This window comes from Sinocyclocheilus rhinocerous, unplaced genomic scaffold, assembly GCF_001515625.1.
Source record: "Sinocyclocheilus rhinocerous isolate Xijiao unplaced genomic scaffold, SAMN03320098_v1.1 scaffold178, whole genome shotgun sequence".
In the NCBI taxonomy this organism is placed as follows: domain Eukaryota; kingdom Metazoa; phylum Chordata; class Actinopteri; order Cypriniformes; family Cyprinidae; genus Sinocyclocheilus; species Sinocyclocheilus rhinocerous.
In genome coordinates this window covers 1,018,239-1,029,796 of record NW_015653463.1, presented here as the reverse complement: position 1 = coordinate 1,029,796, position 11,558 = coordinate 1,018,239, and the positions used below count along the sequence as shown (strand labels likewise).

The 11,558-nt window shown below is 38.4% G+C and overlaps 1 protein-coding gene across 1 annotated transcript in view; it reads right to left on the bottom strand.

The window, feature by feature from the left end:
• LOC107715844 (peptidyl-glycine alpha-amidating monooxygenase B-like) overlaps window positions 1–11,558 on the bottom strand; it is a 50,474-nt gene that overhangs the window by 14,325 nt on the left and 24,591 nt on the right. Inside the window, exons 16-18 of the mRNA XM_016522056.1 lie at window positions 10,954–11,218; window positions 10,709–10,759; window positions 3,072–3,374 (exon numbers count right to left, since the gene is read on the bottom strand). Coding sequence (XP_016377542.1) covers window positions 3,072–3,374; window positions 10,709–10,759; window positions 10,954–11,218 — 619 coding nt within the window. The remainder of the gene's footprint in view (window positions 1–3,071; window positions 3,375–10,708; window positions 10,760–10,953; window positions 11,219–11,558) is intronic.

Sequence of the window (11,558 nt, the reverse complement as noted above, 5' to 3'; positions counted from 1 at the left end):
GAGCTAGGTGGGCGTGGCTTCAGCAACCTGCTCCCGCCTCTTTGCCCATTTTCGATTATCTGGGAGTGACGCGCGGTGACGCGCTGCCAAGATGGCGACGGCCGCCTCCGCCCAATTTTGAGCTTCAGAAATCTAAGGGTGACGTCACGGACACTACGTCCATGTTTTTATACAGTCTATGATTACCACACAGACCAACCATTACGTTCTGTCCATCACGGACTGCGAGACCTCTTTAATTTTTTTTCTGCGACTAATACAATTTTGGTCGACCAAGCCTCTTCTTGTCGACTAACGGTCAGTCGATTATTAGGGGGCAGCCCTAGAAAATACTATAAAAAAATATATTTTGAAAAAAAAACTTCTTTATTCTATCTGACTTTATATTAATGCAACACAGTAAATGACAACCATGTGTGGTCTCAACACAACAAAAGAAAACAAGGCATTCATCTCCGAAAAATTTTTTTGTCTGGCATTTCATCAAGAACTCTAGGGAGCAAATTGCTGCCTCATTTTTCTTTTTCGTGAATTGGAATATGTACAAAGGATTGTGGGTGTTTCAAGGACGGAAGGATTTAAAATATGCCTTTAAACTATGCCAAGTGAAGGATGTGAAACAAAGGCTGCCTTCCAAGGACCCTTCAAACTGAGATGGCCTTCGACGGTGCATGTTGACGCGACTGCTGAGATATGCAGCGTTACTTAGGATGAAGCCTTCTGACTGAAAAACAGCCCAAGCCGTGAGGTCACAGGAATTGCCTGCAGACCTCAGAGACAGACTGTGTTGAGGCACAGACCGTGTTGGCCTGGCCAAACAGAGCAGTTGGTAAGAAAACTCTGGTTGAGCTCCAGAGATCATGTGTGGAAATGGGAGAAACTTATAGAAGGACAACCGTCACTGCGACACTCCACTGATCTGGGCTTTATAGCAGAGTAGCCAGACGAAAGCCTCTGCTCAGTAAAGACACATGAAAGCCTACTTGGAAAAAAAGCACCTAAAGGACTCTAGACTAGTATCTAAACTTGATTCTCTGGGCTTATCAATTCCAATTCATGTGTGCAGGAAAACCAGACACCGCTCATCACTGGCACAATGCCACCTCAGCAGTGAAATGTGGAAAGCACTGTCAGTTTGGAAGCAAGGCTGCACACAGCAAAATATAAAGATATTCTTAAGGAAAACTGGGTCCAGAACAGAGCTGGGTAGTAACTGATTACATGCAATCTGGATTATGTAATCAGATTCCAAAAATTAAGTACTGGTAAATACATTAAATTACATTTTTAGAATACTCATAATCAGACTACAGTTACTTTTTTATTAAATACATATTATTCACACAATGGCAATAAATGATTCATAATTTATTGATTCTTCCTAATTCCACTTTTTCATATTTTAAATATTCCTTTCTAAAACAGCCTACAGCTGTTTGTTGGACTTTGTTGGACATTCACACAAAGATCAGTCAATCAGGTGACTACACAACATTTGACCACTGATTTATAAATATCATTTCAGTTTAAAGAAGTGTTTGAACACTGCTTCAACTACTGATGAACACATACATTTTTATTTGAATTATCACTCAGTAGGTTATTTAACCATCCATCACTGTGTCTTTGTAAAGCTTTTGTCTTTTAAACACATTAAAATGTACAAATTCACATTATTTCTTATTTACATGTAATGCAGGCATTCCCAAACTTTGTCAGCTGAACCTCTTTTCCCTAATATATTTACCTGAAATACCCCTGAGATTTTAAAATAAATATTTAATAATTAAGCATCACATTTGCATGTTCATGGTTCTCTGACGTTAGTTATGGTCACATGACATGCAGGCGAACAAATAAAATATAATTTTTTTTTAGCAAGTGTTGTATTTTGACTGATGTTATTCTAAAATGACTTATTTTAAGTTAAAATTTTTATAATTTCATTAATTATTGGGCTTTCATTAAACTCACAAAACCCCTGCAGTTCCTTTATGAACCCCAGTTTGGCAAACCTTGACGTAATATAATGTTTAATGCAGTTCATGTTATTAATTACAATGAATGAAATGTATTTTCTTACTCTTTGTATTTTTATATCAATATGGTACAAGATTAGCCTCAATGTGATAAACGAGATAGGTCAAAAAAGTAATCTAAAAGTAATCAGAAAGTAGTCAGCTTATATTACCTAAAATGTGTAATGTAATGGATTACGGTACTAACTACAATTTCTGTCATGTAACTTGGAATCAGAAACGGACTACAATTTCTAAGTAATCTACCCAACTCTGGTCCAGAACACTCAGAACCTCAGATTGAGCTAAAGGTTCACTATCCAACAGGACAATGACCCTAAACACACAACCCAGACGATGACAGAGTGGCTACAACTCAGAATCCCAAGCAGAATCCCAGTGTCCCAGTCAGAGCCTGGACATGAACCTAATAAAAACTTGAATATGGCTGCCCACTGATGCTCACCACACAACCTGACAGAGTTTAAAAGGATCTAAACAGAAAAATGGCAGAAAATCTGCAAATCCAGGTGTGCAAAGCTTCTCACTTCATACCAGAAAAGACTTGAAGCCGTAATTGCTGCGAAGTAGAGTTAAGAGTCTGAATTGCGCAACATGAAAATGTGAAAAATGAAGGGTCTGAATATAACACTTGTTGTGTACTCCTTACAATCTTTCTCTCCAAAACCGACCAAAAATAACTCGCAGGGGTGATTTTTTGACCAACAGGACGAAAGCTTTTGATGCATCTTGAAATCTATTCTATAGGAAATTCTCATGTTCCATATTAGAGAATTGTTAAAACCACATGCTATAATATTACACATTAAGCAAACACTCTCTGCAACCCAAAGTATAAATGACAGCAGTGAGATGGGCGGAAACAGGCTTCAAATGGAAAACAAATGGATATGTGGTAGACAAACTCATGTCTCAGTTGACACTGTGGCCTATGTGTTGAAAGCTCAACATCCACACAGCACTTGATAGAGATACTTGAAACATTTATGTCCTTGCTTTTTGTTGGGGTAAAAAAACGAGGCCGAAACCCACCTGGTTGGTCCCTCTGAGCCACCCCTGTGGTCGGCTGTCTGGCGGGTACAGTCCTGCTCCTTGAGGGGCTGGCAGTGGACTCTAACTGATGAAACTTGTGCACTCTGTCCCTCGCCAGAATTGCATCCTCTTTTGTTTTGTAGCCTAAACGTGGCCAGCCCAGGGTTTTTTTTTGCATTATGCTATCAATCTCTGCCATCAGACGTGTCTGGGTTCGGGCCGCCTCTGCGGGGCTGTACTTATGCATGTGGACAGCGTCCTCCCTCTCCCCCAGCAGTTTAGAGAGAAGGGAATAGAGGTCACCTGCACAGGAGGAAACAGAGGAGGAGAAGCGGAAAGACAAAAGAGGAATGGTGGTGTGAATAGAAAAGTGAGAAAGTCATTTGGAGTGGAGGAAAGAAGGCTGTGCTGGTGGTGTTATAAGTATTTGATATACTCGATTGCTGGGTATATACTGTGATATTTTTGTCTGTCCTTTACAATTGTTGCTTAGCAGATTGTATGACATGCCCAAGTGAGATCTTGTGTAATCGGCAGACTGTGCAACATAAAAGCCTGGTCCCACGCAGTACATCTATTCTGATAACGCTGACTGGCTGTTTTAGTGTTCTGGCATCCTCACGGTCACGCAAAATAAAAAGGCTGCACATCATTTATCAAGCCTGAAAAGATTATATCCAAATTTGAAACTTATGTCATGCCCATCTACAGGGTATGTGCAGTAGTGTTGTCAAAAGTACCAGTCGGTACTGAAATTTAAAAAACGTCCATTTCCCGCTAACATTTGAGTGCTGTTAAGCGGATTCTTAAACAGCACTGATTGGCCATTGTGTTCACGCGCTCAACAGATATGACTGTGATTGGCTACTAGGGCTGTGTATCACCAGCAAAGTCACGATACGATACGTATCACGATACATAGGCCACGATACGCACTGAATTTCACCTCAGAAGAATTTAGTAAAACAGCTGTTTATTAAACACTGCATACTGCTAACTATTGGCAGAGCAGGCAGTTGACCTCTGCATTATGAAGGGCCTCCATAACTGTTCATCGTAACATTGCTGGTAGGTTATCATTGCACAAATCAACACACTCTCTACGTAAAATTAGAAGAGTTCTAAACTAATGCACTGTATTCACCGTAGGCTACCTCACGCACACATTTAGTCAGATCACACTGCGCGCATAGACATTCTTTTTAGCGTTTAGACAAACTTTTTAGCGCTGCCACGCTGGAGATCGCTAAACTGCAAGCTAACCAGTGTTTTCAGAAAGCAAGCAGTGGAGAGAGAGCGCTTGAGCACAGGGTTGCCAGGTTGACAAAGATAAGTAGCACACTTAGCAGATATTTCCGTATTGCGGAAGTGCGAAGCTCTGTTTCGGGGATTACGTCTCTTCATATCAGGCAATCCCGGTTGTGTTCCTCTGCGGCCAGATTAAACCTTGTTGTAGCCTATATATTATGCTCTATCCATTATTTTTTAGAAACCTTGCACTTTTCTACTCCGTTTTAAACGGTGTTCTTGTATTCAAATTAAGCACGGTCCACTGCAGCGCACGTGCCACAATATCGATACAGGGCCAGCTGTATCGATACTCGTATCGTCAGATCTCTGTGACGATACATCGTCGTATCGATGTATCGAACACAGCACTATTGGCTACAATGATCAATGCTTCACGCTCTTCAGCAGATCCCTAATATATCTGCACATAGACAGATCCGCTGACAGATGCCTGCTTTCTAATGACAATATGTTATGATGCCAGGCACATATATTTTGAGGATCATGGCTCAAACTGGGAGAGAGGGCACATATGTTTAAACTCAACCCTGAGACAGACTGCCATGTTACGATCCCTATATTGAATTATGATTAAATGGCAACAATGTTAGGTGGCTTTAACTACTACTATGTACTTATATTTAAAGGGGGGGGTACAATGCTGTTTCATGCATTCAGAGTTGTTTGAATCGTAAAGCTGTATCTTTCTTTTATAAATATGATAAAACTAAAGACTTTTTGGAGATATGAAGGATGCAGTACTACTCTATAGGTACTCAAGATTAACATGAGATTGGGTGAAACTGTGTGTGTTATGTCCCCTTTAAATTAATCATTTGGTACAATGCACTTATTGTGTACAGTACACACATGTTTTGACATTGTACTTCTATTTTAAAAAATACCTGCATGTAATTACATCTGTAATTCATTTCTGTAATTACATTTATAATTACACATATACGTATACGTTAATCATGCTAGAACCATGCTAGCAACATGCTAATCATGCTAGAATCATGCTAGTAACTTGCTAATCATGCTAACAACATGCTAGTAACATGTTTTGTTGGCATTCGGCGCCCAAGTGCTCGTCACTCTTTAGCTCTGCCTACAGCGTGCCTCGAGAAGCTCGGCTGTTTCCGGAGAGAATCGTAAAGCTGTATCTTTCTTTTATAAATATGATAAAACTAAAGACTTTTTGGAGATATGAAGGATGCAGTACTACTCTATAGGTACTCAAGATTAACATGAGATTGGGTGAAACTGTGTGTGTTATGTCCCCTTTAAATTAATCATTTGGTACAATGCACTTATTGTGTACAGTACACACATGTTTTGACATTGTACTTCTATTTTAAAAAATACCTGCATGTAATTACATCTGTAATTCATTTCTGTAATTACATTTATAATTACACATATACGTATACGTTAATCATGCTAGAACCATGCTAGCAACATGCTAATCATGCTAGAATCATGCTAGTAACTTGCTAATCATGCTAACAACATGCTAGTAACATGCTAATCATGCTAGAGATATGCTAGTAACTTACTGTTCATGTTAACAACATGCTAATAACACGCTAATCATACTAGAAACATGTTAGTAAATTGTTAACCATGCTAATAATTTGCTAATAATGCTAACACCATGTTAGTAACATGCTAATTATGATAGAAACATGCTAAGAACATAATAGTAACATGTTAATCATGCTAGAAACATGTTAGCAACATGCTAGTGACTTGCTAATCATGCTAACAACATGCTAGTAACATGTTAATCATGCTAGAAACATGCTAACAAAATGCTAGCAACTTGTTAATCATGCTAGTATCTTGCTAATCATGATAACAACATGCTAGCAACATGCTAATCATGCTAGTAGCATGTTAAACATGTTAGAAAAATGCTAGCAACATGCTAATCATGCTAAAATCATGCTAGTAACTTTGTTAACCATGCTAGTAATTTGTTAATCATGTTAACATCATGTTAGTAACATGCTAATCTTGCAATATGAACACAGTAAGTACACTGTACTTATTTTTTGATGTAAGTACATAGTAGTCAAGGCCACCTAATGTAAAGTGGGACACCTTCAACTTATTAATTAATAGAATAGCACTGAGGTGGCAACTGCTTGTGGGAGATGGGATGACATTTCCTCAGATTACCTGAAAGAATTGATGAATAGAATGTCAAAGATCTACAGATAGAAGATTCTTTGACGAAAGAAAAAACAATTATTTGATGTATGTTTTCATGAACAATGTGAGATTTCTAAGTGACCCCAAACTTTCAGAACATGAGCAGCTCCCTACCTGACAGTAAGCTAACAAGTTTAGTGTGCTGAACCAGCCAGCACCATCTGGGACTCCAGTGTCTCATAGATCGGTGACATTGGATAAGCATCAATGACTGTCTTTCTCTAAGGCCTGGTGAAATATTATATCAAACAGAAACCTCTGATTGTCCAAACAGGCAACTTTCATAGATGATATTCTGGCTTTGTACAGTAGGTCCATCTTATAGTGATTCTACCTTAAATGTGTCTTTGTTTTTGGCATTTCTCCCTTGTACTTTCAAACAGTACTTCTTCACCACAGAACCAGCATTTATTAGCTGCTCTACTTTGGTGATAGTACCCCTGATAAATTCCTGCTGTTTAATTTCCTATATACCAGGTTTTTCTCTTTAAAGTCTGGCTTCTGTCACACACAAAGGTCTCTGAAATCATAAGCAAATCCCTGAAGCATTGCCCAGGTTTCTGTACCACTGTTGTCAACTTCTCTTCTGATGACTCCTTACCATTTCATGATGAACTTGAGCCAGTTCGGTGCTGAATAGTTTTTCTGCCATTTTTCTGTGAATAGGGACTGTGTGCAAAGGATTGTGGGTGATTAGAAGATGTGAAGGATACACCTGATGCATCCCTTTAAAAACCATTGTGCTGCGCCTCTGTGTAGGCTCTAGAAACAGCACTTTAATTGAGAAAAGCTCTTTTCATTGCAAGGCAATTGTAAAATGCCTTCTGCTGCTATATGAGATTTAGTGCGACCGTGACGCTTTTTAATGAAGTGCTGGTTGATGTTTTGTTTTATCTGACGATGTGATGTCACCACTCTGTTGGTAATTTCTTTTCACCAGCTCAGAATCAAATCCACTCTGATTTTCCATAATCAATAAGCATTACCAAATGAGATTTTACACTAATTTAGAACGATTACTGGTCAAAAATATATATATACGGTAAGGGCCAACAGTGTAGTTAGCAGCAAGGCCCTTCTCTGACTGCCAGTGGTGAAATGTTTGATAAGATTTTATTCTAAGTCTTCTAAGACAACTGCCAGACACCTCCTACAGAGCAAGAAGAAGATCCCATTACCACTGGAAAAGATTTCTCATTGGTCCAAATATTGTTTCTTATTAACTAACTGCCTTTCAACCCATCTTGACTTGCACCCCAAGTGTCACGGTGCGTGTGGAGAGATGAAGCGAGGACTCAAGTGCAGGATGAATGGTTCTTTCTTTAATAATAAAATGAAACAAAAACAAACTAAAACAACCCCGAGGGGGAAAAACAGACAGGCAGGCTAGGAACTGCACTACATGCAGACATAACACACACAATGAAAAACGACGGATCAGCACAGGATTACAGACACCAGGAGAATAAATAGGAAACCAAATGTGGAGGCTAGCGAGGGAGACACGGGTGGAACAACTTAAACAATAATGAGGTAACAAGATGGGTGGGGCAAGACAATAGACAGGAGAGAGCACATGGCACCAGACAAACACAACACAAGCCATGTGCTCACAGAAAACAGTGACATCTGGTGGCCTTCCTGGGCACACCCGCTGAAGACTGTGACACCAAGGTTCAGGTCAGAGTGGCCATAAAAAACTTCAAGATGCAGCAAGGTATTTTACTGGCCATGCAACAGCTGTGGCTTAAACAAATATAGCCAAGTCTCTACACAAAAAGTATACAATCCTTGAACAATTCCAATGTAACAAAACCATACTTATTTTGAGAAATAAGTATTATTATTGACAAGCTGTTTGTAGTACAACAATCCATACAAATGAAAGCATGCATGATAGGTCTATCGTTTTCAATCATGTTTGGACTCTATGCATTTAAAACAATGCCAAAAGTATTGTGGAGGTGGTTTGGGAAGTGAGTAATGCATAGGCAAAATTCCGTCACTGTTCTGTCTCCACAGGGAGCTGTGCTAATACATAACATTCATAAATCTATTCTGTAAATATTTTTTATAAAAAACCACAATATGGAAAGGAACAATCCAACACTATGCACAGCCATTTTATAAGCATAAATAGGATTCATAGCCTAGCCTTCCCCTAGGAAGGTATATACATTTGTTATGAAGCTAAATATAAGCAGTCTTGGGATTAAATTTGTGCAAAAATGAGATGCTAACAGATTCTGTTTTTAATTCATGCAGAGAAATCTCTGAGATGTGCCAGCGAGCTCTCAGCAGGTTCAAGATGGGTAAATGGGTCATGACTTATTATTTTCAATATATAATTATTTTCCCTGAGGTCAAGTTATGGTGATATTTTCCCCACACAGTCATAACTGTGTTTAATCCCTGTCTTTGATGATGTGAATGAAACATTTGCTTTACTTTAACACTTATGCCCACTGCTGGCATTGCATCAATGCCTCCCACCATACATGCATTAAAAACTGTTGGTAAATGGCAAAACTCTTCGAATGCAGTCTTATGTTTGAATTGTGGTGGATTAGTAGTTATCTGTTCACCTGTTTAACTGATAAAAAACAGGGTTTTGGTGATAACATATCTAATAACTTCAGGAACAACAATGTGTATTTATAATGAGTTTATCTGAAAGCTGACCAGAGCGAAAATAATCTTTGACTGTTTAATAACAGTTTTGTGATTTATTGACAAGTTATCCATGCTAAAATGTAGCAAAGATACATACAATCCCAAACTAACGTGATCAGGTACTCGAAATGTGATGTTCACAAACAGTACAATGTTTGGTGAGAGACATTTCACAAGTTTCACAACTCTTAAAGGGGTCATACATGCATTAAAAACTGTTGGTAAATGGCAAAACGCTTCGAATGCAGTCTTATGTTTGAATTGTGGTGGATTAGTAGTTATCTGTTCACCTGTTTAACTGATGAAAAACAGGGTTTTGGTGATAACATATCTAATAACTTCAGGAACAGCAATGTGTATTTATACTGAGTTTATCTGAAAGCTGACCAGAGTGAAAATAATCTTTTGACTGTTTAATAACAGTTTTGTGACTTATTGACAAGTTATCCATGCTAAAATGTAGCAAAGATACATACAATCCCAAACTAACGTGATCAGGTACTCGAAATGTGATGTTCACAAACAGTACAATGTTTGGTGAGAGACATTTCACAAGTTTCACAACTCTTAAAGGGGTCATCAGATGCCCATTTTCCACAAATTGATATGATGCTTTAGGGTCTTAATCAAAAAATTTATAACATACTTTGGTTAAAATTTTCTCAATGGTAGTGTAAAACAACACCCTTTTTACCCTGTCAAAAACAGCTAACTTCACAGCAACCCGTTTTGTTGCATGTCTCTTTAAATGCTAATGATTTGAGAAAGGGGATATTATTTATAGGGATCAAAAAAAAAAAAAAACACTGGGTGGATTTTTATGATTATAGGGTGGTTGTGTAACACACACTGCCAACACACATTTATGTACAAACAACACGTAAAAGTGAAATTTGCATCTGATGACCCCTTTAACGTCAAAGGCGTTGATGTGTTTCTGTAAAGGCTGTCATGCACTAGTGCATTCATAATCAAACAGTTGCAGAATTAACTTACAAGCTAAACGATGAAAGAAAACGTGATTTTTTTATGTCTTAAAAAATCTTCGATAAACATGTCAACGCACACAGCTGATTTTCATTGACAGCTACATGGAGTAGTAGATGATGGCGGTTTTTTGTTTGGTTTCCATAATATCCCTTTCTTTAAAGTTATTCATGTCACTAATGAATCATATAATGTGTGAAGTGTTTAACATTTTATCAAGGCTCATGCCACTCATATCCTGTTTGATTTTTTTGTTCCATTTGGACATCTCCCTTATCTGACACCCTCATGTCTATGAGCCTCTATTTATGAGTTGTACTACAGTTTGACTGTTAAACCACTGTGTTTTTCACAATAAAAGAATGTCATTCAGCCACTGTGTCTGTCAAATGGAGATTTGCAATGGTCATTCAAGCACAGTGATTGTGTGTTTCAGTCTTGATTATCTTGAGTATTTTTAAACATCTTACCCTGATCCAGAACTTCCTCTTCTCTCTTGGGCTCCTGCAGCTCCACAACATCTGTGGAAATCAAGAAAGAAATAAGAAAAAACAACAACAACAAAATCAAGTATATTTCATTTGCAAAATATTAACTGGATTCTGGTTTCACTGGATTATCCCTAAAAGTAATGCATTCATCCCATGGTATAAGACTTCAGTCATACTGCCCACTCATAGTGTAAAATCTTCAACCGTCTATTTTTGGATGGTACCTTTATGAGGAGCTGACTCATGCTTCATGGACATCATGTGGTCTGGACTGACCGGGATGGGAATATTGGCCTCAGAAGGGATGTTTCTGAACAGCTCACTACTGCCGTCATCTCCACAGTTCATGTAAGGCACAGCATGGCTGTTGTCCATGTAGTACATGATGTAGAAGTTACACATCTCATCATTGGAGGTGCCTCTGTGAGGAAGGACACAATGACACATGAACAAACTACTAGCACAAAATGACAAATTACAGCACCAAAGCTGCAATTAAACTGCAGATAACCAACCGAACTGTATTCGGCTCAAATGACACACCCACAGACCCTCTCGAAACATATTTCTCAAAACTGCATACTCCTGTTGGGTTTCCACTGTTTTTGCAGCTTAGTTAGTAAAGGAGATACAGTATATATTTTGGTTTGTTCTCAGGCGCACCCCTAAATATCACGAAAAAAGTAAACTGTTTCTGGTTGTTTTACAGGTAGATCAGATGGCACTTTGGTCAGAAACAACACAAACACTTGCAGTGTTTGCAAACTTTATTTTTGCATTGTTGCATTCCAAATTCCAATCAGAACAGCATGATTCATATTCAGATCTG